General features: G+C 38.3%; 1 protein-coding gene across 4 annotated transcripts; it reads left to right on the top strand.

The window, feature by feature from the left end:
• Positions 1 to 27,876, top strand: FMO2 (flavin containing dimethylaniline monoxygenase 2). 4 transcript variants are annotated; one of them, XM_037825366.1, is made up of 10 exons: positions 1 to 159; positions 478 to 648; positions 11,144 to 11,332; positions 13,501 to 13,663; positions 15,175 to 15,317; positions 17,860 to 18,059; positions 22,553 to 22,908; positions 23,575 to 23,647; positions 24,644 to 24,717; positions 25,208 to 27,876. In XM_037825366.1, exons 2-10 carry the CDS (start codon positions 517 to 519, stop codon positions 25,240 to 25,242), a joined length of 1,365 nt encoding a protein of 454 aa, XP_037681294.1. In that variant the 5' UTR covers positions 1 to 159; positions 478 to 516; the 3' UTR covers positions 25,243 to 27,876. The 4 variants fall into 4 exon arrangements, with proteins under 4 accessions (XP_037681294.1, XP_037681293.1, XP_037681295.1 ...); XM_037825365.1 differs by lacking the exon at positions 25,208 to 27,876 and having other exon boundaries at positions 24,644 to 25,069; XM_037825367.1 differs by lacking the exons at positions 23,575 to 23,647; positions 24,644 to 24,717; positions 25,208 to 27,876 and adding an exon at positions 18,859 to 19,017 and having other exon boundaries at positions 22,553 to 22,683.

Below are 27,876 nucleotides of genomic sequence, written 5' to 3'. Positions count from 1 at the left end.
CTGTTTCAGTTGGCAGAATGCTGAGGGAGGTGTGAGAAGCTCCTCCCATTTCTCAAAGTTTCCTCCGACTCTCAAAATGCTTCAGACTGCCTTCCCGCACGCATCTAAAGGAGGAAACTATTCTGTCAAAGGGACAGCAACAAAAGACAAAAACCGAGGGTAAAGTTGATAGCTGGGGAAAGAAGCAGAAAAAGAGAAGCTTAGCACCCTACCAAATATGACTGGAGATTTAGCTCATATCACTAATATTGTGCTATTGAGGGTTTGGCTTTGTTAAATGGGTTGCTTTTAAAGGGGAACCAAGATATTGTAAACAAGGTTTGCCTCAAAGTCTAGGAAGAAGTCAGCTTCTCTCAAGGGGAAGAGGAGACTGGGGATTTGACTAATGATGCATTTTATTCCATTAGGGCTACTTATTTAATTACTACTATTATTGTTTTAAAGCCACTTACCTGACTCTCTTACCCTTTGCTCCAGTTAAGCAGCGCTGAATGATCAACTTCCTGACAGAAGACCATGGCAAAGAAGGTGGCAGTGATCGGAGCTGGGGTCAGTGGCCTGATTTCCCTTAAGTGCTGTGTGGATGAGGGACTTGAGCCCATTTGCTTTGAGAGGACTGAAGATATTGGAGGCCTGTGGAGGTTTAAAGTAAGTGAGATTTTTCTTGTTTCTTGAACAGGTTGTGCCTACTATTTCAGAGTGAATCATAGCTATTGGAGGGCCTTATTAAAGAATTTCTGGAGCAAATTTCACCAGATTTATTTTATTCAGCTATACAGGAGTCAAATGCCTTTTTCCATGAGCAATGTGCTCAACTTTCCTAGTCCAGAATCCAGACCCAGATGATAACTTCATTACAATTTCAAGTGGCTTGGAAAAAATTAGTCCAGTAAGAGCTCCTGACTCATAATAGAGTTCAGTAAAAGTTAAATACTGATAATAACCATATCCAGATACTACAGATGGGCAAAAAGATAGTGAGGGAGGCCAAGTGATTGCACCAGCTAGAGGAATTGGCATTCAAACCCAGCTCTTTATGAATCCTAAGCAGCTAAGCCTCTACTAAGCATGCCCTGACCTGCATTCTTGCTTGAAAAGGTTAAAGAAAAATTTAAACTCAGAACTCATGAGCAATGACTTTAGGATTATGTATCAGGTATATCTAAGTGAAGTTTAAAAATAGGTAAGAATACTCCAAACAGGAGCATCAGGTTTAAATACCTCAAGAGCAGACTCTCCTATCAGAGAGACCAACCAAAGGGCTCAAAGAATGAACTCTTCCTACAGTCTGTCCCAGTTAGGGAGATGACAAGAGCCATCTCACACATGTGCTTTGCCAGTTTGAACTGAACCTCATGCCAAAAGGAATTTTTTTAACATTGGGTTTCCCAAATTTACATAACCGTAAGATTCACCAAGAAGGTTTCTGAAGGACCCTCTTTCCTGGGCACCACAACAGACCTACTGAATCAAAATTTTCTGAGGAGGGGAATCTATTTTGAATAAGAATCCCAAGTGGGTCCTATGTGGAGGCAATTTTGGCAAACATTGCACAACTACTAAGTACCAAATATTCATCCAGCTATCCAAACACTCTCAGAGTTAACAATGGCAAATTTGATTCTTATTCTGGACAGGTAACTACTGAAAGGAAAAACAGGAAAAACAGCTCAAATCACATTCATTTCTTACTAGCAACTGGTTATTAGAATCATGATGACTTTCAACTTGGAGGGTGATATGGTATGGGGGTCATTCCTGTCTTAACCAAAAGTGTGGGGTTTTTTGTCCTTCAAGGTTTACGTGTAGATTCAAAATGGGATTTTGTGTGTGTGACTCCAGGTAGATTTTTAACCTACATAAGAAATGTAGAATTGATTAAAAATTTTCATTTAATAATGCTTGTCACTATTTTATTACCTGATTGAGGATTTAAGACCTAAAGGTTAAATGTCCCTTATTTGATTATCAATAATTTGGCAGCAGAACAAGTGAGAGTTATTTTAAGTGGTCTGTCAACAATGTGATTTGTTGATTTCCAGGAGGTACCTCCTTGTCCCATAATATTTCTTCTGCTATCCTATTCTCAGTGACTAAAATTTTAGAATTAGAGATACATTCCTGCGGGTTAGAGAAAGTAGGTTAAAGTTTGAATTAATTAAGCCTTATTAGATACTGAGGGCTAATATAGAACTCCTGGTTACCTGTAATAACATCACATATCATTATCACCTCCTTAAAACTATATTCCAGTAGAGAATGTAAACCATTTTCTCCACCAAAAGAAAACAAAAAATCCCCCTGTGGAGTGAAACATACAATAAGCAAAACTTCCCAGGCTGCCACTGGGCCAAGTGAGGGTCCTCATTACCAGGAGGTTGGACAGCCACGAGGAAGACAGACAGAAAAGGATGTTGGGAGCCCCCAGACACACCCTCAGGGAAACTTGGCCTACTTCACAGCTCTACCTTTCAAACTTAATTTTAAAAGTGGGTAATTCTTTAATTTCTATACTTAACACACAATCCTTCTGAGTTCATTTAATACATTTAGTGGTGACAAGTTAAAAAAAAATAGTTTAAGAGTCTTTGTTCCATACCCAACTCGGACATTGCAGAATTCTTCCAAAAAGTTCTCCAGCACCCCTTCATGGTAGCTTTAGAGCATGGGAAGGGTGGGTAATTAACATACATGTTTAGCATGGATCATCTCATTTTTCTTCACAACATCCCTAGGAAGTATGTCTTAGTATGTCTTATGATTATCCTCATTTACATATGAAGAAGAAACTGAGGTTTGGGATAAATAAATTCCCCAGGGAAATAAAGGTGTTGGATTCAATCTGAAGTAATTGCTTTCTCTCTTAAAATGTAACTCCCCCCAAATCCAATATTTCAAGCAAATTTATTTTCTCTACATATATTTTCCAGAACCAAAGAGGTGCTGTATTAGGCAATGGAGAATGAATGAATCAGATACAATCACTGCCCTCAAATAATTTACAACTGATTGGTCTGAAAATTGCCTACTATGGCTTGTGCTTCATTTACCCTGGACACTACACCTCTATTAAAGCAGTTTAATATGGTGTTTGCTTTTTCAGCTTTCCCAAAAGAATAGCGGACATTTGTATAATTCATTTCATATGCACGATCTTATTTTATACTCCTTTTAGTTCTCTAAATTAATATTAATCCCAACTTAAAGATGAGAAAGCCAAGAATAAGTGACTTGCCCATTGTCACTAAAAAGTGGTAGTAGGTGATAGATCTTAAAATCAACCACCAAAATGAGATCAAATGTACATGGGTTCACTGTCATGCTTCCACTCATATCACAATAATGATTCATACTGAGTTGGGGTCAAAAACTCCTTTTGATCTTTTTCATTTAAAACATTGGTGAATTTTCCTGTACTCATGAAACTGTATTTTTAAGTCTAGTTTTAACAATTCAGATTTGTGCATACTGAATATTATATAGTTGGTTTGATCCACGGTCAAGAAATATTTATTTGAAATTTCAATCATCTGTCATGTTTGCTATGCCTTCAAGTTCGGGGGATACATAAATTTGATCTTCTGTATTTGTCTCCCTCAAAGTTACCGGTAAAAATTTTGAACATAAGAAGATAAAAATAGGAATCAAGCACCTGGGATTTCACCAAATGGGATTTGCCAAATGGTACCAACTCCAAGCTGACCTAAACATGCACCCCACCTATTTTTTCTAGTCCTCATGGCCTCTCTTCCATTTCAGTTGGTGTATACTTTTTAACAGTACATTCTGTTCACTTAAAGTATAACAACATTGTACAGGACTAACTTAGAACAAACAGCCCTTTCCTGTCCAGAAATGATAAATGTCTTATCTTTATTCTACACTCAGAAGTTCTCTTTTCTCAGATAAATTTATTCAGAGTCTATGACAGCATAATTCAATATAACTTACGTTTTTGCATCTGCTGAACCAAATTTTATACTCTATGTAGTTCTAACTTTGGGGGCAACAAAATACAAAATAACATGATCTCTTCACTAACAGTCTAAGATACGCCCTGGTTAGTTTTCCACATTTTTAAAGAGTAATGTTTGCATGCAGATAAGAGAACAGTTTATAGCATACTACCAGCAAAACGGTTTACTTATTCCCATCATGTTCCTGAATGTTCGTTTTAGTATCATTAAGCCCTATTTGCAGTGATGGAAAAATGCTTCTTGTTGACATTTCTCATTCTTTCATTCATTCAACTAACATATTGATTGAGTGCTTACAATGTGCCAGGTATGCTATGTGCTAAGAATACAGAAATGCACGGTCCTTGCCATCAAAGGGCTCATAGCTCAGTGGAGGAAGTATTAAGAAAATCCATATTACAGTGCAATTTTGTAAGGGCTGACGCACTAAGTGTTTGCGGAAGCATAGAACCTCACTCAGCATAGAATAGGGAAGTCTTCCTAGAGGGTGTGGTGTTTTTATTTGGTCTTGACAATAAGTAACAGAAAGTTGCAGATACATCAGATCCTTAGCAGAACTGATCAGCTATACCAGTCATGCTAATAACAAAGAGAAGCAAAGAGGCCTCCCCAAACAAAAAAAACCCTTTAATAAATAAGTAGACTTTGACTTCACTACCCAGCATGTTTTGGGAACCTTGCCCTGATTGAAAAAAAAAAAAAAAAAATGAAGCCATTGGGGCAATTTTTCTAGAGGACAGTCAGAATATAGAAGACTCTTTGTGGGACCCTCTGTTGTGCCTCATTCCAAAGAGTCTTAAAGAAATGAGTAGCCCTATGCTTTAGTTTCCTAGGCCACTTAAAGCAATACCATGAAATGAGTTGGCTTAAACAATGGGAATTTATTTACTCATGATTTTGAGGCTGGGAAAATGCCCAAATCAAAGCACCATCAAGGTGATGCTTTCTTCCTGAAGACTGACTGCCAACAATCCAGGCTCCTCTGTCAGACGGAGGCATCTGCTGGTCTCTCCCTTCTCTTCTGGGTTTTGTTGAGTTTGCTTCTTTCTTCCATGGCTTTCTTTTTCTCTCTCTGCAGTTATTCCATTTTTAAAGGACTCCAGTAATGGGATTAAGACCCATCCTGAATGAGGTGGGCCACAGCTTAACTGAAGGAACCTAATCAAAAGGTCCTACTTATAATGAGTCCACACCTATAGGAATGATTAACGCAGCTCCAAGTCACCACACCCCATATGGCTATCTTCTCAGAATGGACTTGACATAGTCTTGCACATGGGTAAAACTTTCCAGTCCACAATCCCATTTCCATCCAGAGTCTGAGGTGCCTGACCATCAGTCTTGGCTAGACCTCATGCTTCACCTCATTCACCATTCCCAATCTCTCCCCTCCCTTACCAGAAAGAAAAAAGGGATGGGAGAGAGAGAGAGTGAGAAGGGAAGAAAGGAAAATCCTAGACCCACATTTCATTGAGATAATTGCATCATTCAGGTATGATCTTCCTACAAATTCATCCACATTCATACCTATCCTTCCTTCCTTCCATTGCCTTCCATTCCTTCCATCTAGAGATAGTTGTCTCTCTATCAGGTCTGTCTACAAAGGAGCGTGCACCATCCTTTTCCTTTGATTCAATCCCCTCCTCCTTCTTTCTGTCCTTGCTTCATCAGTTACCCCCTTTCTTGTCTACATCTCAACCTCTCCCTCTCTACTTTTTCTTCCTAAATTTATTCTCAAGTGAAATATGAGCTATGGGGATTCATTAGTGAAATAAATTACTTCATGGAGAAAATGGGATTTAGGAAACAAGTCACAGCTTCCCATCAAAATCAAGACTAATTCCCAGGTAGTGTGATGGAGAGGAGAGAGTAGCCAAAAAGACCTGGGATTTAACAAACTGTGAGGACTTGCACTAGATATTTAACTTCTCTGGATTAAATTCCTTAACATAATTGGGGATAATCCCACCTACATTCACAAAGTTGTAGTGAAGGTTTTGTGGTATAATGCAAGTAAAGTGACTGGCATACAGAAGAAACTTGATAAATATACATTCTTTTAAAAGAAACACCCAAATAAACCCTACATCTTATTGAAACTCAAACTACAGGCTTTATGCTTCAGGAAGCTTATATTGTTTGAGTGAAGATGTTTAGGGATGTTTAGAAATATATCTGCTTTACTCTTATGTTTGGAAACTTAAGTAATCTTGTATCTTAGATTTCATTAGAAATGGCTCAACAATATAATTTCTATTCTTCTGCAATGTAAACAGCATCACAGATATGAAGCATTAATGCATTAAACCTGTGGAACATAAGAAAAGTTTAGAGTATTCTAAACTCTAATTACTAAAAACAATGAATAATGAAACATTGTGCAGGTACTTTCTCACCTGGTGTTATTATGTGGAAACCTATGTGCAGACAATTGTTCTTTGCACAAGGCATTATATCAAATTAAACAAGGAAAGAGTGAAAGTTTTTTTTTCCAAATAATTATACATTATTCACACTTTATTAATGCTAGGCTCTTTCTTGTCAGCATAAATATATCTAACTGATTGTATTCATTCCATACAGTGATAGTTCCATGAAAATAAAAACTGTATTTGTCCTATTTGCATCTTATCCTCAACTCCAAGCACAGGAGCTGAGCTAAGGTAGACATTTGTTATATGTTTGCTTATTAAGTTATATGAGAATCATCTTCCTTTCATAACTCTGGACAGACTCAACCGATTTTACCCAGATTTGTCTAAACACAAAGTACATCTACTTCAGCCAACTAAATGTAGCAAGAAGCACACATAAACACATACGCTACTTTTTAACTGTTGTCCACCAATCTATTAGCCCAATAATAAGGAATATCAGTGGATTTTCACAAATACACAAATTACACAAATAAACCCCCAAAGGGAGGTCTTACCCTGACCCTAAAATTACTGTAGTGGTTCAGATGTCAGAATCAGTTCTTTTCATTACTTAAGGTCCTCTTAAAACTGACCTGACAGGGGAGCTATGCTGGTTTGGATATATTGTGTCCCCAAAAGCCATGTTCTTTAATACAATCTTGTGAGGGCAGACATTAATCCTTTGATTGAGTGTTTCCATGGAGATGTGACTCAAACAACTGCAGGCGAGATCTTTGATTAAATTATTTCCATGGAGATTTGAACCCTGCCCATTCAGGGTGGGTCTTTATTAAATTACTGGAATACTATAAGAGAAACACTTGTGGACACTGACACTTGGAGATGCTTGGAGATGCAGACAGAAGGACGTTTAGCTAAGAGAGGAGGCCCCAAGTTTGCCCCGGGATGTGCTAAGACAGGGCCCCCAGGCACTTAGAGAGAAATGTCCTGGGAGAAAGAAGCAAGTATGCACAGAAACTGAGAGACAGGAGCTAAGAGAAGCCCAGAGACATTTTGGAGAAAGTCATTTTGAAATCCAACTCGGGAGCAAAGGAGCAGCAGACGCCAGCCACATGATTTCCCAGTTGACAGATGAGTTCTGGATGCCATCAGTCATTCTTCAGTGAAGGTATCCTCTTGTTGATGCCTTAGTTTGGACATTTTCATGGCCTTTTGGACTATAAATTTGTAACCTAATAAACCCCCTTCATAAAAGCCAATCCATTTCTGGTGCTGTGCATAACAGCAGCATTAACCAACCGGAACAGGAGCCAGTCACATTTTAGTACCAATTTATTGGCACTTGAAAAAACCAACATTTTGGCTCTAGTATAACAGTTAAACTTATTTGAGCTGTTTCAAAACTATGGCTGATTTAGTAAAACTACCTCTAATGGTCTGTATCAATAGCAATAGAGGCAAACATTTATTAAGCACTTATTTAGAGCCAGGCATGTGCCAAACACTTTATCAACATCATTAAAGCCCTACAACAATTGTTCAATGGTGGAATTATTAATGAACCCCATTTTACAGATGAGGAAACTGAATTATGTAACTTGTCCAAGGTCATAAAGCCATTAGAGGTGTTAGAATTGGGCTATCAACCCAGTCAGTCTGACTCCAGAGCCCTCATGTTTAACTTTGCTCTGTTCTCCTTAAAAAATTATCTAGTCTTGAGAAAAAAATCTTATTTCTGTTCTTCATGAAACATTTCCTATTTCAAGACTTTGGTGGGATAAGAAACTCAGACACTCAGTCCTTCCAAGGACATTGTGTTGAATTATGCTGAAACATCCAGAAATAGTTTACAAATTTGACTCTAGTATTATGCTATTTGAAACCAGTGTCTGAAAATAAAAATACCATTATTTATTCATCCAGAGTTCAGATCATTGTATCCTTGCGTATGAGACAGAAACTACTTCATATTCTAATGCAAACCCCCTTAGTACTATAATGCTAACTGCCTTCTGATTCTAATACTTACATATAGTCAATAATACCACACTAAACTAACCATCTAGAAAACTGGCATACTCTTACCTGACTAGCTTTTTCCAAGCTACTTGAAATTGCAACAAAGTTATCATCCGAGTCTTGATTCTGGACTAGGAAAGATAGATACATTGCTCATGGAATGAGGCCTTAGAGGGAAGGAAGGAAGGGAGAGAGGGAGACATTCGCAAACTAAAACCCACATTTAGCAAGGATTCTACATACCACTCTTAAATGACATGATCTGAGGGGAAAAAAAAACATCATTTTAGCTTTGGTGGCACATATTGACGCTGATAATCCCTGAAATCAGGACACAGGGAAGTCAATACATACAAAGAGCTTTGCTGTTAAAAAAAAAAAAAAAAAAAAAAAAAAGGCAAGAGCCCACAAGTTTAACCCCACTCTTTTTATTAGCTCTTTAAAATCGAGTACAGCATCTTATACAGGAAACACTGGAAAATGTTGTGTCACTGTGTCAGTTACTCTGGTGTCAGACCAGTTACCATAGGTGCCTTTCTTATACTACAGTGAACAGTAACTGACAGCTTTGCTATAACAGGCACTACTTATGGAGCACCCGGAGCATCCTATTTTACAGACAGGACTGAAGCTCGGGGGCACTGACTCACCCAGGCTCAGAGGGTATGAAAGCAGTGGACTCAAACTCACATCTGCTCCAAAGCCCAGCCTCCTTCTGCTAGTCCAGGGTGCCTCTCTCAGTGTTGCCAAAAATCTCATCCAAATATCTGGCAGGAAAGTAATGCATTTCTATGAAAAATGATGAGACAGGAGCATGGACAATTGATTTATTGTGATGACAGGATTATAGGCGAATATCTACTCTCTTTTATTTACCATTCTGTGGAAGAGTCTATAGGCTTTTTATGAAAGGCTAGGTAATTTTTTAAATTAATGATATCCCATGAGCTTTCCACTTCTTTACATCCCATTCTAATCCTGAGTCAAAATAGAAACAACTATTTGTCAAGATTATGCCTCAGTCTCTGCATGCGCAGGAGCAGCCATTGAGGAGTTCTTGAGTAGCATAATTTCACATTTCTTATAAAAGCCTCTCTGATAACATGCTCATTTCAGGGACACTAATCACCATATTGACTCTTTGCATGATTTAACATGAAGGGCATTATGCTCAGCACTTCTTGTAGAAGACATTATCAGTTCAGTCCTTTTACCAAGGCACAGTCTGTAATGCTTAGAATCAAGCTTAAGATGTGATCGGTATCCGTGCTGTTCACCTTTATTGCTTGAGGAATGTTCATTCAGAGGAAAGCTGGAGGTGACGGCAGAGGGATTCACATCAAGATGTGACCACTCTCTACCCCCTAGAGTATTCATTTTTCCTGAAATTCTCTATTATGTTCCCTTACCAATATCCCAGGGTTTATTGGTTCCCAAACCTGGGGGTGGTATAACCTCCCCAGGGGTAGGGGGAGCATTTGGACAAAGGGGCTGGTTGTCACAATGACTGACATTTTTTTTAGATGCAATTTTATTGAGATATAATCACATAACATACAATCATTCAAAGTGTACAGTCAGTTGTTCACAGTATCATCATATAGTTGTGCTTTCATCACCACAAACTTTGAACATTTTCATTACTCCAAAAAATGAAATAAAAATCAAAATAAAAAAGAACATCCAAAACATCCCATTCCCCCCCATTGTTCATTTACTTTTTTTTAATAAGTTTAACTGAGTATATATTCACCCACTCTATAGAGTGTCATCCACAGTCATCCACAGTACCAATTATTGTCATCCACAGTGTACATCCACCAGTTATTGTCATCCACAGTGTACAATCATCCACAGTGATTGTCATCCACAGTGTACAATCACAGTGTACAGTCATTCCCAGCACCATCATACAGTTGTACATTCATCACCAGAATCAATTTTTGAAAATTTCCTTACTCCAAAATAAAAATAAAAGCAAAAAAGAACCCCTAACTCTTTCCATCCCCTCCATCCCACCCTATTCTTCATCTAATTTTTTTAATAATTCAATTTTATTGAGATATAGTCACATACCATGCAGTCATACAAAGCGTATAATCAATTGTTCACAGTACCACCATATAGTTGCGCGTCCATCACCAAAACTAATTTTTGAACATTTGCATTACCACACACAAAAAAGTAATAAGAATAAAAATTAAAGTGAAAAAGAACAATTAAAGTAAAAAAGAACACTGGATGCCTTTTTTTTTTTTGCCCCCGTTTTTCTACTCATCCATTCATATACTGGACAAGGGGGAGAGTGGTCCACATGGCTTTCCCAATCACATTGTCACCCCTCATAAGCTACATTTTTATACAATCATCTTCAAGAATGAATGACATTTAATAGAAAGAGACGTGGAACGCTAACTATCCTGCAATCCCACCAATGTTAACAGCAGCCCCAGTGAGCAAGACCCGTACATTAAACAGCCAAGCCCTATCACACAGAACCAAGGAGCACAGATGCTGCACCCCATCACCTAAACACGCTACGTAAGAAAGCACCCAGGAGCTAAATGCAGAAAGAAAGGCTGGGGGTGGGGGGGATTTTTTTTTCCCATTGCTTTGCTTTGTTTTTTTGTTTTTTTGAAAATGTTTCTTTATTTGATAAATAAAGTAATTTCAAAAATTAATTAATTAATTTTTAAAAAAAAAGAAGAGAGTTGGGAGCCACAGGATTTTTTTAATGCATGATAATCACTATTTTGTTTGATGCTTTAGGAAAATGTTGAAGATGGTCGAGCAAGTATCTATCAATCTGTCATCACCAATACCAGCAAAGAAATGTCCTGTTTCAGTGACTTTCCAATGCCTGAAGATTTTCCAAACTTTCTGCACAACTCTAAGCTTCTGGAATATTTCAGGATTTTTGCCAAGAAGTTTGATCTTCTAAAATATATTCAATTCCAGGTATTGTATTTTGGGAAATGGGCTTCTCCACATTAGCCAGCTAATACTGAATAAAGTAGTTGCTTGGATAAAGAAAGAAATGAATAAAATAAAGTATTCCAATCCAATTCTTTACTGAAAGAGAAGAGCATGAAAGAAAACCCCCAAAATAGTGTTTTTATCCCTGATGTTATAGAAAAGGAATACATTAACAGAAAATGAAATTCATCTATTAAAATTAGAGGTTTGAATGATGATGGTATTGATAGTGAAACTTCATTTAAAATAATATATTACCTTTGTATTCTCCTGGCCTCATTTCCCTTGAAAGGACATATGACACACTGCTGTTTCACTTTGTTACCTTCTCTATAGAAATGGGATTTCTTAGAAAATGTGCTCCAAAAACTCTCTACTCTCCATTCATTGCAGAAGATTGCAGCAACTATTTTTTTCATGGTTTCTTTTTTTTTCAGATGCAATCTCTAGCAACATAAAGATGGCCAGATCATTTTCAAGTACACTTAAAATTCTCTTTTGCTGTTCTTCCTCAAAAACAAATAAGCAACAGAAAAAAATTAGAATTCTTCACTGAACATGCTGAATTTTTATCAATAACCTACACTCTGAGAACTAATGACTGTGCTTAAAAGATAATATTTAAATAACATCTCCTTACAAATAACTGTTAGTGGAGTTTATTTTTAACACATCTTCTTTTCTCAGTAATTCCAGTTTTGTACATGCCAGATTTGTATTATATTAATTTATAATAGTTGATTTGGGTAGAAATCAATGTTTGTAAATACCATTAAAATGTCCAGTTCTAACTAATGTAGTTTTCCCCTCATTCCTTGTAGATAATCCATCCTATAAATGACAGATTCTAGAAGCTTTTATAAGTCTTTGTTCACTAAGTGCTCAAACTATTTAACAAATATATTGTCCTCTTACAATATGTAATTCATATAACCTGTTAATTTAAAGATGGTTAGAGTTGCAAGGGACTTGTTTTTTGAAGGTTGGAGAGAGATTGGAAAGATTCATTGTGGTTTATTGGTCTCTGAGTTGGTATAAGATGTTAGGGCTCAACACAAAAGGTGGGCAAACTGTAAAAAGCTGTGTTATTTGTGATTATTATAAGCTACTTGACTGCACACAAGCCACATGGAGATCTTGTTTAAATGCAGACTCTGAGTCAGTGGGTGAAAGATGAGACCTGAGATTTTGCATTTCTAACAAGCTCCCAGGGTATGTCAAAGATGCCAGTCCTTAAACCACATTTTGAATAGTCAGGATCCATAGTACTTTGGTTATTATACTACTTTGAACTATAAATCTGAAATCTTTACTCTCAGCTGAAAATTGTCCATTTTATAGCCCTTTCACTAGCTTTAGACTAATATTCTTTACAATTTTTTAATTGTGATAGCTTCAAAAATTGTTATTTCAAAAAAAAATCTGAAAATTTGAAAAGCAGGTATAAGGGACTCAAGGAACTAAAAGAGAAGCACATCATTCCTCTAGAAATGAAAAAAGCATTGTTTCCATGTGACATTGTCTCTTAAATACAGCAGACACAATACATTTATATATGGCTAAAAACTTAATAGACCTTTTAATGGACAGTGAGCTACATTTTAAAAAATGAGCCAATAGTTTATTTCAATCCAATGAGATCATGAACTGTATTTCCATCATGAGGTACTCTTTTAATAATAAATGTTAACAGCTATCATTCACGGAGTGTGGACAACACGTCAGTCACTCTGAAAAGCGTTTCACGTGAAGTATCTTCTCTCAAACAGAGTCTGCACAGAGGTGGGTATTTAATAGGTTCTTAGTAAATGCAGATTGTGTGATCAGTTGAATGATTGACATGTGTGTTGTATCCTTGCCCAGGCCTTGCCTTCCTTTTCTTTCTGTCTCTCAAGTCCTATTTAGCATTTCACACCCTTAATAGACCAATTCCCACTGTGGAGTCAGGACTTCTTGAAGCAGCAGATCCATAGAGCTAATTTTTACAGAACAACTAAGCTACCTACCAAGGAACGAGACGAGCACACATGCTGAAGCAAATCCAGATGACACCTAAATGGAGTTATGCATTCCACTCCGCCCACACTGTCCCAGGCCCATATCATACCTTGAGTAATTCTGAATGATACCTTCTGTTGTGTTTGTTCAAGACAACTGTCCTCAGTGTGAAAAAACACATGGATTTCTTGTCCTCTGGCCAATGGGAGATCATCACTGAGAGCAAAGGCAGGGAGCAAAGCGCTGTCTTCGATGCAGTTATGGTTTGCAGTGGCCATCACATCCTCCCTCACATCCCACTGAAGTCATTTCCAGGTGAGGTCCCAGGGATTCCCTCCTTTTTAGAGTGTATGTCCAGGTACTTGATATGCAGGCTGGACTGAGAGGCAGGATTAGCTGCTGTGACTTGGCTTAATATTAAGATCAGGATAGAGTCGGAAAGAGGAAAGACTCCAAACACCATCTTTATTTCTGTTGACCTCTTTAAGGCTTCATTATACAGGCAGCTCAGTTAACCTCCTCAAAAGTCACAAAATCTTCCCCAGAATTTCAAGTCCTCATCTGAGTTGGTTCTCTGTTGGAGAACCCCTTTTATTCATGTACCTAGCTTGGCCTTTTTGCTATCCTGCCAAACACTAGTGGTCTTGTGTCCTTAAAGCCTTTTCCCTGGAGCCATGCCCATGGATTAGGGTTACTTGGGAGAGTTCCTGGAAATAAGTGCTACCACCAGACAGTGATCAGGGATGATATGCAGGGAGGAGTGGCAGGCAGCAATGGAACCCTGCTACCATCTCTCCTGGGTCCACCCCTGCCCAGCCCTTCCCCCAGGGGGTCCACTTCCTTTCCAAGCGCTCAGAAAACATCTACAGCCGTGGTTCTGAACCCAGGGCTCACATTAGAACCATCCTTGGAGTTTCTAAAAGTCCTGATGCAAGGGGCCCCGCTCCCAAAGAGTCAATTGGTGTTGGTAGAGCTATGTCAAATGCTGCTCAAATTATTTTACAGTGGAGCTAGGTTTAAGACCTACTGATCTGAAGTGGTGGTTCTTAATCATTCAGCTTGGCATACAAATCACCTGCAGAGGTTTTTAAAACATAGATTGCTAGCCCTACCCCTCACCTTTCTGATTCAGTACTTCTGGGGTGAGGCTGAGCATTTACATTTCTAATGCATTCCTTGGTGATGCTGCTGCTGCTGGCCAAGCACCCACACTTTGAGAACCACCAATCTAATGGTTCTTTCAGGCATCCCCACCTGGCTCAACAAAGGAAAATAATAAAGTTGAGTATTCCTAGAAAGTATAAAAGTGCTAACTAGAAAACAGCACTGAGAGGCTTGTCTGCAATTAACCACCAGGTATCACTGACTTAGTGCAACCCAGAGACCATCTCTTGACTTCTATGTGCCATATTTGGGGGGTGCCCTGTTTTTAGTGTAGTTTAGTTTATCTTTTGTTTGCTTTTGCACAGTTGGAATAATAGCACTTCATAATTTAAGAAATATTTAGAAGAATATATGCTATGTGATATTAAAGTATCACTATACAGTCCAAAAGTAGGCAAAAAGGAATGGTCAGAAGCTGTCTCTCAATTCTTCAAAAACCATCTGTTAGTCTCTGGTAAAAATACAAGCTGCAGTTCCTGAAATCATCTCCCTTCATATTGTACTATATGTTGGCCTTGTTTTTCTATTTCCTCTGAGAGGGGAAGAGCCAAAACAAATGATTGACCTCAGAAAGGAAGAGCTGACAATGCAGTTTCATGAGATTAACTTAACATAGTTGTTTGCTCAGAAGTTCATGGACTTCTCTCTTCTTCCTCTTGAAGGTATTGAGAGGTTCAAAGGCCAATATTTCCACAGCCGCCAGTACAAGCACCCAGAGGGGTTTGAGAGGAAACGCATCCTGGTAATTGGAATAGGAAACTCAGCAACAGATATTGCCGTTGAACTAAGTAAGAAGGCTGCTCAGGTGAGATGCTCTCTGCTTACTTTGTGGCATGGTGGAGAGGAAAGAGGAGGGACATATTGGAGAATCCCAGCCACATAAATCAAGGCTCCATTACTCATTAATTGGTTGGTTGGTTGCCCAGTGATGTATCATAGGAAAACCTGGAAGTCAGGAGGCGAGAGTTTACCTCCCAGCTCTTCTACTAACCAGCCGCAGAGTGAGTCATTTCACTTTTCTGGGCTATGGTTCCCTCATTTATTAAGTGGGAAATTTGGACCAAATGGCTTTCAGAGCAAGAGGTCTTGTTTCTTCTCGGGGCTTAATGAAGGCTTAACCTGTTCATATATGGGGGTTGCCTTTTAGAAACTTAGTGCATATTGGAATCATATTTAAAATGTAGATACCTCAGTCCTCCAAGGATCTTGAAAAGGAAGATTAAATTGACTCCCAATCAAGATCACAGATATTTAGGTGCTCCCAAGGCCTTCCAACCACTGTCAGCTTGGCATAAAAATCACCTGGCATAAAAATCACCTGACATAAAAATCACCTGGCTTTTTTAAAACATAAGCTGAGCAGACAAGGAGGCAAATAATACAAGATGTATATAACATTAACACAGATGGCTAGGAATGACAGAAAATTTGCCCTTTCTGGAAGGACAGACCTAGGCAAAGATGGGAAAATAGCTAAGGTTCCTCTCCCCAAGCATTCTCTCTCACCAAGGCCCCAAACCAGGATCTCTCTCACTCTTACACCAGCCTCCTCAGTCTGGGTATCTTCTGGCTACACAGACTTCCCATGGCCGTGGTTCACCAAAAACAAAGCTTTCCTGTCCCAGTAGCAAACATGATAAAAAAACATGGTACTTTCCCAACATATTAATGAAGGAGGCACTTTGGGACTTGTCAGAGCCTCCTATTAGTCAGTGCCATCCTGGGGATCAAACAGGTCATGAACACCAGAAAGAGATTCACTAGATCCAAAGGTCCTCACCTTTCATGTGAAAAGAAACCACTTTTCAATTTGCAAAATTTAAGACCTCAGTATGAAGAACAATTAGGGAAGCAATAATTAGAGGCTTGGATCAAAACTGGACGGGGGCAGGAGGCACATGTCAGCAGTAGCCCACAGCTACAATCTCCTTCCTGTTGAGAACATTGTGTCCTTCCTGTTGAGAATACCTACAAAGCTTCAGGAAGGAAGCTTGATGCAGCAGGATGGTAGGAGCCAACTTAGCTATCAACCAAGTGAAGATTCATATTAGACCATTAGACAGTGGCAGATCAGTGATTTGGACTCAGAACAGATATCCCTAAAATATCAACTCATGGATTGCAAAAGCCATTCCTTACATGGGTCTTGTAATGTGAAAAGCCTTGCCATGGTGCCGTATGCGTGTCTCCAAAGGTTGGCTAGCTCCATATGTATGGTGAGACCCCTTTCCCCCAGCCTACATTTATAAAATAATAATAGGTAGTGGTACTTATTACTTGCCAGGCAAGTTTTATGTACTATATATATATATATATATATCATGTCATTTAAGCCACACAATAATTTCATGAGTTAGGCATTGATATTATTTCCATTTTCCAAAGAAAGAAACTGAGGCACAAAGAGGTTGAAATAACTCATGCAAGGTATCACAACTAGTAAGTAGGGGCCTGGGATTCAAACCCAGGCAGTCTGGTGCCAATGTCTATGATTTTAACTTCTTAAGTAAATCAGTTTCCTTGCAAGGGAATGTCCTTAAAATGTTTATCAAGGACAGCCTTAATCAACTCAGAGAACAGTATGTAAACATTTGAGAAGCTGTTCAAATATGCATTTTGACAATGAAGGAGAAACAGTAAAGAAAGTAAAATAAATATTTGAAAAGAGATTTAAATGCACATTTTGAAAATGGAAAATCTGAGTAAACAAGTAGAGAATAAACCTGAGAAGTTATTTAGATGTGCACTTGAAAAGAAGGGGAATCGCAGTTGACTTCAGAGTTTTAACTTTTATAAATATGTAGCATAAGACTCTCTAATTATGGAAGGGGCCTGGTTTCCCTCATCATTCACCTCTTTGGATGTACAAATCCATAAATTTATGCCTATCTAGTCATTAGGCTGTAACCATACTTTTCCAAGGATTTTAAGTATTCACCTGGGGGGAAGTAGACAAAGTGAGAGGAAGGAAGAAGGACCTTTCTGCTAAGGAGGAGCAAACCACAACTGGAAACACTGTAAATATTTTTGGATCCTAGCATCAGTATTAGCCTAGAGATTTTCCCGTGTCTGCACAAAGTTCTCAAGATTTTGGTGTAGCATTTACTCAGGCAGATATAGATGCCACAGGGTACCCTTTGTCTTATAGGCTAAAGGTGCCCCAAGGCAGTGGAATCTCAGAGGATTCCTAGGAGACATTTCATTTTGAGGTCGTTCATCTTCAGAAAAGAGAATCTCAGTGAAATCTGGGGCCAAAACTCAGCACATGATACATCACTTACGTAGTACGTCATTCCCCAAGAAGGACACATGACCTAATTTTGACTGCATTCCTTTTTCACTACCAGGTGTTTATCAGCACCAGACAAGGTTCCTGGGTCATGAGCCGTATCTCTGATGATGGCTATCCTTGGGACATGGTGTTCCACACCCGGTTTGCCTCCATGCTCCAAAATATTCTCCCACGAATGGTTCTGAAATGGATGATGGAACAGCAGAGGAATCGGTGGTTCAACCATGAAAATTACGGTCTTGAGCCTCAAAACAAGTAGAGTTATTTTGCTTTTTTTTTATGGTGCACTCATTGGTAAGCATGGTTGTCCGAGGTTCCTCTCTTTGCAAAACTCCAAATTGCTAACGTGATAGTTGCAATTTACAACCTAGTAGTATGAATGTTACATAGGTCCTGGAGTTTGAATTCCATGTTTGTTCAGTGCACTTTTTTACAAAAATATTTAAAAGTTCCCCAGACCCTGGTACCACCTCCACAGTGAGGAACATGAGTTTCACTGGGATCCATGGGGAAGATGCTCACAGCTCTGGGACATCTCAAGCCATGTCCATAGTTACAGGACTGATGACCTTAACAATTGCATCAAAAAATAGTCCAACATGGTCCTTTCTATAGAGCAAGAAAGAAGCTCTGAGCACTGAAATGTGCTGAAAGCATCATGAATAAGTCTTGGTTTCCTCGCAGTTTTGGTCTGTTTGGGTTCTGTGCTTCTCTGGTTGTGAACAAAAACCCAGAGGGAAAACAATTGTCAGCTGAGGTACTGACAATGCAACCACTGCAGTTAGTGACCTTGAAAGATGTAGTGATAGACTTCACCCAGGAAGAGTGGGCCCTGCTGGACACATCGCAGAGAAAGCTGTTCAGAGATGTGATGCTGGAGAATATCAGTCATCCAGTCTTAGTGGGCCATCAGGTCTGCAAAGATGTACATTCCCTGTTGGAGCAGGAGAGGAACTGTGGAGAGAAGGAATTGGATTTTTCCAAAACCAATATTCAGACAGGGAAAGTGGTCTTTAAAAAAATGATAAATGCTATCCACGCGATGTATCTGCAGGAAGGACACATCTACCATCACATCATTGGAGGAAGGCACCTGCATCACCTCCAATTTGGAACCAGGGGACCTTTCCGGTAATACTGCTGCAGCCAACCCTGGGAAAGATCTCACTTTGACAATTCCATTTTAAGGAATGCCAGGGTGGTTCTGTGTTGAGTAAGTCAAACTTTGGACCTGAAAACAGTCCTGACTCAGTGGAGCTGAGACTATAGAAGGTTGCAGCTAGATCAGAGGAGGCAGCTACACATGTAAATGACTTTCTCTGAAGCTTTCAGCCTCAGATAAAGGGCAGCCAGTCTTCAGAGTGCCCAGTAGAAGAAGGAGCTCACATGCACAAATAAAATCCAAAAGTAGTACTGCTTCCACAGCATCCCCAAATCATTCATAACACCAAAGGCATAGTGGCCATTAGTAAAATATTCACACACTACCTCCTCTATTAAATTCAAACTCTTAAGAGAGTGGTAGTTTCACAACTTTGACTGACATGGATTTATGTAGAGTTTAGCCTCTGTAATGGGGTTTAATCTTTCTCCCCCTTAATGGCATGGTATTGGTGTGATAGCTGTAAAAAATATTTTATTTTAAAATAATTATACAACTTATAGCTCTTATCTAAAAATTGCAATAGTATAAAGAACTCCTGATATCCTGACTCAGATAACCCAATGGTTATAGTTTCACCACATTTGACTGTTTACACAAAATACTCCAGTGCATGTTTCCTCAAAATGGTAAAACTTTCCTAGGTAACAAATCAGGAAACAACATAGCTTCCATATTATGGTCCAATCCATGGTTCCTCTTCAAATTTTACCAATTGTCCCTACAGTGGGAAAATGTTTCTTTGCCTATTTCAGTTCAGGCTTCTTCAAATGAGATCTGTTCTTGAGACATCCCTCATGTCCTTGACAGATTTGGCAAGCACAGATGATTCCAACCCAGGTCTGCCCACTGCCTTATCCTGAGCAGACTCAGGCATGCATTCTAGCAGGAAGAGCCAAGCCTGTCCTCTCCTCAGTGCATCCCATTAGGAGGGACATGAAATTCATCAACCCTAGCCCTGGGAATGTCGACTTAATAACTGGCTGAAATTCTCCATGTTTCTCAATACGCATACGTGCAAAAAGTGTTTTCCCCTTGTAATGAAATGGAATTTTCAGTTTGTTTGAGGCCCTTCTTTGTCATTTGCGATGTTTTGTCTGTGTGTAATTGCAGTGTGAAGTATCACAGCATACCAGGGTAGAAAAACTTGGTTCCCATCATCATCTGAAGACACCAGTCTAGGTGACAGGGATGCTCGCAGATTCACAATGATAAATATACCACAAGGATTCAGGGTATCTGCTCAGAATACATGATTGTTCTTTGAGTGTTATTAACTTCTTAATTGGGCAACAGTGTGCATGATATGGGGAGTGATGAAACTGTTGGTTCTTCAGAATGACCCCGTCCCCCCATTCACCGACAGCCTCTGCTGTGATGCTAAGGGAAGAGGAGATGTGCACCTCCCAATCAGGGAATCTTAGCATGGCTACTATTAAATCTGGTTGGACTCTTTTGGCTGTTCAGTGAACTACATTTTGCTGCAATGTTTCAAATCATGATGATGTGCAACAGCACTGAGGGTGGTTGCAACTTCCCATGTAGAATATCACAGTTAGAGACCACAATAAATGCACTGAAATCTTGAAAGAAGGAACCCATTGTAAATTAATAGTGATAGACACTGAGAGGCAGTGTTTGTTTTATTGCTAGTCCATGAGCAACTGTTTTTAAAGTTATTTTGAGACGATACATGCCAACATCAAAAAACTGTTTTCCTTTAAAACTCTTCAATGTTTCTGTTAACTTTAGCAACAAAAAAAAACACTGAAATTCTGTAACATAGAGTTTGACTTGATGTTGGAACTCTCATATGAGTTGGTAGTGTGTGTTTCCGGATAATCCCTCTGCAAATGTTTTGGTAGTTTAGACTAAAAATAAACATAATCATGTCCTGTGACTCAGCATTTATACTCCTGGGTAACTTCCAACAGAAATTCTTCCATATGGTCTCCAAACACATAGACAAGAACATTCACAACACCGCTATATATAATAACCAAAACCTATAATATTCACATATGCCTGTTAACAGTAGAATGGGTAAATAAATAGGGGATAAGTCATATTATCCAGCAATGTGAATGTATGATCTATAAATCCATAAATAACTGGAATGTGTTTCACAGGCATCATGTGAAACAAAAACAGCCAAACACAAAAAGGCATATATTCTGCAATTTCATTATTTAGACAACATAATGAATCTGTGCTCACATGGGTTGTGGGAAGTGTTACTTTTGAGGTTATGAAGTCTGAATGGGAGCACAAGTGTGGCTTGGAAGGTGCTGGTAATGTCTTTCCTAATCAGGGTGTCAGTTGCAGTGATGTCAGTTTGCAAAACTTTACCAAGAATTTATTGTGTTTCAATAAAAGTTTTTGAAAAGAGGGGAAGAAAAGAATATTTAAGAAGAGAGGTCAAGATGTTATCAGCTGCCCAGAAAGCAGAACTAGGATGATGGAGGAAAACTTTCTAATACCCAGAGCTCACCAGTATTAGAGAAGACACCTTCAAGACATTGGGACCTCCCCTTCAGAGAATAATTAGGGGACTCTTGCTTAGGATAAGGGTTGTTCTAGAATGCCTTCAAGGTCCCTTCCAGCACTGAGGTTTCATGACTATGATTCCCATTGAGAGGGCAGGGAAAATACGTCCCAAATTTCCCACCAGATAATTTATGCTCTGGCAACTCTGTGCACCCTGAGGGCTTTGCTCAGGGGCAGTTTTTGAGAACCTATTTGCTGTCTCTTTGCCAAAATACAAATCTCTCTTGACTTCAGGTTACACAGCACTGATTTTATAAGTACAAAGAAACATGAATGTTTATTTTTCTTTAGCCAATAACAGACTCTTTCCTTCCCTTAAAAAAAAAAAAAAAGCTATTTGTTGAAAGGAATATTTTATCAGAAACCATGTGACTGCTGCATTCCAATATCTGAAGTGTAATCATGGGCCATTTATTCTTTTATAAAAAAAAAACAAGAATATGTTTCCCAAATGTACAAAGAAAAGGAAGTCCAGAAATAGAAACAGATTATGTTCCATTATCCATAATATAAACAGAGTCACCATGGATATGAGATAAATAAGTATCCCCAAACCGAATTTTATACATTAACTTTTATACTGTTCCCTTAAAATTTTTCAAAGTTGATGGAAATTTACATAGTTATGACCAGATAGAACTGATATAAAACATCAAAATAGTTAAAATGGTAGATGTTATGAAAGAAACAGAAACATCAATGGCCAGAATTATCTTCAAGAGGAATAATGAAGACTAGAATAATCAGGGGTTGACCATCAGCACTGGCATTTTGTCTAAGCCCCGTAGAGTATGTTGCTCTTTGAAATGTCTTTTATCCATGTCATGTACATGTTTTCCCCTGTTTGTTGAGAAAAGGGTTTTGTAATATAACAATAAAGTCAGATGATAAGGTTTAGGGCAGGCCAACTAGTCAAGTTGGAGTTTCATGAATTTGGGGTAAACTCTTTTATTTTCACAGCCAACTCCATGCAATGTAGAGAGTGGTCAGGGCTCCTCAGTAAATGATCTTTCTGAGTGTTTTGTTCTCTGTGTCTCAGATACCTTATGAAAGAGCCAATACTGAATGATGACCTTCCAAGTCGTCTGCTCTATGGAGCTATCAAGGTGAAATCGAGAGTGACGGAGCTCACAGAAACTTCTGCCATTTTTGAGGATGGAACGGTGGAGGAGGACATTGATGTCATTGTCTTTGCAACAGGATATATTTTCTCTTTTCCCTTCCTTGAAGATTCACTTGTTAAAGTAGAGGATAATATGGTGTCACTATACAAATACATGTTCCCTCCTCACCTGGAGAAGCCAACCCTTGCATGCATTGGCCTCATCCAGCCCCTAGGTTCCATTTTCCCAACTGTTGAACTTCAAGCTCGCTGGGCAACAAGAGTTTTCAAAGGTGAGTGAGTGGATAAGTGGGCGGCTGAGGGTTTCATACCTGGTGAATAATAAGTTTAGATAAGAAATTTGCCAACAAGAAGGTGGTCAACTTTGGCTGCTCTCAGAAGACTAACATCCTAAGAAAATAATGAGGTCAAAGAATGGCAGGTGAGGGAATATAATAATAACAAATACATGCAATTATCCCTCTAAAATATTAGACAGTCCAGAGACTTTCAATTGGCGTAAAGTTAAGCATGTTACCCTTTTTTTTAAATCACCAGAGATCAGGTTAAGAACCTGTATAGCATTTATAAATACCTCAGAATATGTGTGAATCAAGAGACATAGGGCCTAGTCCATACTTAACTCCAAATGAGCTCTTAATATGTAAGCAGTTCAACCTCAAAGTTCCCTACAAAGTTACAGAATTATTGAAAGGTTTCCATGTGAACATCTGTGTAGCACTTTGTACTCCTCAAAAGGCTATTATCTCCCTGCCTCCAACAGTTCAATTCAGTTGCACAAAAACTCATTGAATACCTAGCCCTGTGCCGGGACCTAGTGGGACAGAAAGAAATTTAAATAGGTCATTTCAAAAATATGGAAAATTTTAGAAATCAGCTACTAGGTAAAGCTATGATTTGAATCAAACCCCCAACTCAAACCAACTTTCATTTTCTAGGCTTGTGTACCTTGCCCTCAGAGAGTACCATGATGGTGGACATTATCAAGAGGAAGGAAAAAAGAATTGACCTGTAAGAATGTTTTTTTCAAAAAAATCCTTTACATAGAGCAGTGTTTCTCAAAGTATAGTGATACAACTGTCTACAAGAACCACCTAGCTTCTTACTAAAAATGCAAATCCCTGGGCAACAGCCCCCACAACCAAATCAGAATCTCTGTGAGGGAGACTGGAAGTTTGCATTTTTATGTTCTTCTAGGTGATTTTCATACAGATCTAGTTTAAGAACCAACCACTTAAAGGTAGCAATTGTACACTAGAACAGCTTTCCTTGACTTAATTTCTTTTCAGTTTATATGATGTCCATATCAGATCCCACTTTTATCTTCTCAGACCACTCAGGCTTTGGTTGGAGAGGGAATGGAATGGGAAGAATGTTGGTGACAGTGGTCTGAGTATCCATGGACAGGTAGCTGGGAAATTCCCATCAAAATAAATGAGAAAGGGGCTGATGTGAACTGAAAGTTCTAGGATTTGTGATGAAATGGAATGGTGATCAAGTACCCTAGGGAAGTTGACTTGGGGACCTTACATCACAGGAATTTTCATCTCCTTTATGGAAGTTATCACAACCTCAAATTCAAATCCACCTAACCTTTTTTGAACATCTACTGTATGCCAGCCAGAATGCCAGGTAATTAATAATTTAACAAGCAAATTTTGAGTGTCTTCTCTATGCTAGGAACAGAGTTAGGCTTCCATATGTATTATCTCATAAATCTTTGCAGAAATCCTGTTTTTTTGCTTGCTTAGAGACTTGCAGCTGCATGGTAAATACCAAATAATAATCATGGATATACATGAATTTATGACTATTTATTTTATGTCCTACTCTCCAACTGACATACAAACCTTCTGAATAAACTGACACTTTCCACTGTAGATTCACTCAAAAACTCATTTATTCATTCATTCATTCCACCATTCATTCAACAGCTATTGAATACCTGATAACTTTGAATTAACTCAGAACATTTGTGAATCTGCTCATTTTACTCTCTTTATTAAGGTTTGGAGGGAGCCTGAGCCAAATTTTGCAAACCAATTACATCGACTACTTGGACGAGCTCGCCTTGGAGATAGGTGTGAAGCCAGACCTCTTCTCTCTCTTCTTAAAAGATCCTAAACTGGCCGTGAAACTCTATTTTGGACCCTGCAACTCCTATCAGTATCGCCTTGTTGGGCCTGGGCGGTGGGAGGGAGCCCGGAATGCCATCTTCACCCAGAAACAAAGGATACTGAAGCCTTTAAAGACACGTGCTCTGAAGGCTTCATCAAATTTCCCAGTTTCCTTCCTGTTGAAAATCCTGGGGCTTCTTGCTGTAGTTGTGGCCTTTTTATTCCAGCTTCAGTGGTTCTAGTCTGTCTACTAAAATTTTAGCTTTATAATCTTGTCAGTACCACTTAAAGAAAATAAAAAGACTAAAAGAAATAATATTAAATCTATATTCTAAATGTTAGAATTAGGGAGAACTAAGTGAGAGGAGTAATTGTGGAAAGGTAGCAGAATTTGGTCTATGTATAAAACCAGGATTGTGTCATGAAATCTCTTGCTATCCCACTCCTCCCTCAGGTTCACCAGGGTCTCTGAAAATGGGAACAAAATAACACTGGCCCAGGTATACAGCACTGCCAACCATGACATATGGAAGTTGTGTGGAAAAATAGAATTACACAGAATGGAAAGCATGTCCCATGTTGAAATTACGGATAATTTAAATTGTGGGTAAATATTTAAAACTCCTTCACTATGTTCTTGTTAGCCTTATATCTGGACTTGGGAAAAAAAAGTTCTCATATGTTACATTATGCTCTACTTGCTTGGTGGGAGAGGCACATCAAAATACTGGAGGAAAACAAGAGGATAAAGGCAATGCTCAGACAGATTTTTAGGGCCTCTTATTGAAAACTGAGCAAATAGCCACATTTCTAATGTTTTAACAGAAACACTGTTATAAAAATAAAAATAAAAATGCCATAATAGCTACCTGATATATATTTAGTGTTTATCATAGACCAGATATTGTGCTCTTAAACATGATATGTATTATTTCATTTAATTCTCCCAGTAATTCTGTGAGATGGGTGTAGCTATTATACCCATTTTAAAGATGAGGAAGTTGAGACTCAGAACAGTTGGCTAACGTGCCAAAGACCATACAGCTAGTATGTGATGGTGCTATAAATGGAACCCAGAACTGTTTGACTCTAGAGCTGAAGTTCATAACTTCTCCCCATAATTAGCTTATTTACAAAACCACCATTTTTCATAAAACTACTTATTAATAGACTATTTTATTTATAATCATATATGTGTTACTTTTGGGGAATCTTTACATTGACAACTCCACTCTTGAAAATATTATCTGATTAATTTTATTTATAATTTTTGGTTTATATTCCACATAGATCTTAAAAACATTTGAAGTAATTTATACAAAAAAAAGACGCCTATATATGACATTTAAGATAATCATTGACATTTTCAAATGATAGGAATCAAGGCATAAAAGTATATTTCCCAGGTAGGTGAAAAGCATTACAATGATTGAGACTTGTATCTAGTCTTAAGTGTACCCTAGGCAAAAAGCTAAACAATTACATAATCTTTGTCATATGATAAAAGGAAGCATAACAGTTTGTTAGGAGAGGCACAATCCATTCAATGTTAACAGACCTTGAGCAACATAACAGATAATCATCTGTTTTTTCAATCAACTGAACTTTGGTAGATAACCTATGACATGAACCCAGACACACCTCATTATTGACCAAAGCTTTCAAAGTAGGAGCAAAGGTAAGAGATATTGAAAATTTAGGCAAATTTCTCCTTTTAGTCCTACAAAGCCTCTGTGACGATTGTTTGCAATTTTGTCCTAAATTTCTCCCTGAAGACCCTATGACAGTCTGGTGGCAATCTCTATCAGTGGAAAGTTTTTTCTTTAAAGTCCATTAAAAGGACAACAGCATTTTAATTCAAGATGTTTTTTTCATTGCTCTTATTAGCAGATTTCTTCAAAGAAAAATTGCAGACTGTATATACTTAGTTATTGATTAAAAACTGATTGTTTTGCTAATCATTAAAGATTATTCACAAGCAATTATATTAGTAATAAAAATACACTTTTATCAAGACTTTATAGCAGGGGATGGCAAACTACTGCCTGAGGGCCAAATCCATCCCACCACCTGTTGTTGTAAATAAAGTTTTATTGGAACACAGTCATACCCATTTATGTATTGTCTATGGCTGCTTTTGAGTTTACAATGGCAGAGTTAAGTAGTTGCAACAGACACCTAATGGCCCACAAAACCTAACAGATTTATTATCTTGCCTTTTACTGAAAAAGTTTGTCAACCACTGCTTTATCGTATGCAAGGTATTGTCCTAATCATTTCACATAACTTGCCTCATTTCATCATTACCCCTACTCAGTCAAGTAGTTACGGTTATTATCCTACTTCTAAGGTGGGAAAAACTGAGAAACAATTTCCTGATTGATGCTGAATCAATGGAAAAATAAAACTGCATAAGGCCCAAATTAAATTTATATCCTTGCAGCTTTTTAGAAAGAGGATGATCTCTTGAAATCATCCCATATGTTCTGGTATTAAAAAAAACACCGCCACCAATTGTTCATTTCCAAAGAACACTTCTGAGGTTGACTCACTCAAGGTCTAAAGAAGACTCAGTTTATCCTTCTGCTTCTATGCATCCTGAAACTTGAAATAATTCCAGACAAGTCATCTGAGGCAGTTTATTGCAAACTAGATCTATAGACCACCTATATTAGAATAACTTGGGAGCATGTAAAAGTGAAGACTTCCAAATGTAAATTGGATAATAATTAAGACCTACTGAATCAGAATCTCTGCTGGTATCTGAAGTTTTGATAAGCTTCCCCAGGAGATTCTTGTGCCTGTTAACTTTAGGAACCATTAATTTGGGGTCTCTCCAAACAAGTTGCTTTCAGAAAGCAGTCCATCACATTTTTCTACTCCCCAGGGCCAAATTTCTCCTTAGAGTCAGCACTGATGCTTCTGGGAACAGCTTACAATGTTTGCTATTCTTAAAGGATATTTACCTAGTTACCACCCTCCACCAAAAATCTTTCCTTGGGATAGTCCCCTTTACTAACATTTCATTTTAATTATCTTTCTCCGTATGATAGCTCCTTGATTTTCTCTGTCAAAAGCCAAATATGTCTCATGTTTCCTTCTTTATAGGAAAAAAAAAAAAAA

This window comes from Choloepus didactylus, chromosome 2 (genome assembly GCF_015220235.1).
Source record: "Choloepus didactylus isolate mChoDid1 chromosome 2, mChoDid1.pri, whole genome shotgun sequence".
In the NCBI taxonomy this organism is placed as follows: domain Eukaryota; kingdom Metazoa; phylum Chordata; class Mammalia; order Pilosa; family Megalonychidae; genus Choloepus; species Choloepus didactylus.
Note: the sequence above shows the minus strand (reverse complement) of the source record. Positions and strands in the feature narration are given on the sequence as shown.

Coding starts and splice junctions, on each gene's coding strand:
- FMO2 (XM_037825365.1), top strand. CDS start 517: ATGGCAAAGAAGGTGGCAGTGATCGGAGCTGGGGTCAGTGGCCTGATT. Junction 11,333..13,500: donor TAAAATATATTCAATTCCAG/GTATTGTATTTT, acceptor TGTTTGTTCAAG/ACAACTGTCCTCAGTGTGAA. Junction 22,909..23,574: donor GGCAACAAGAGTTTTCAAAG/GTGAGTGAGTGG, acceptor TTCATTTTCTAG/GCTTGTGTACCTTGCCCTCA.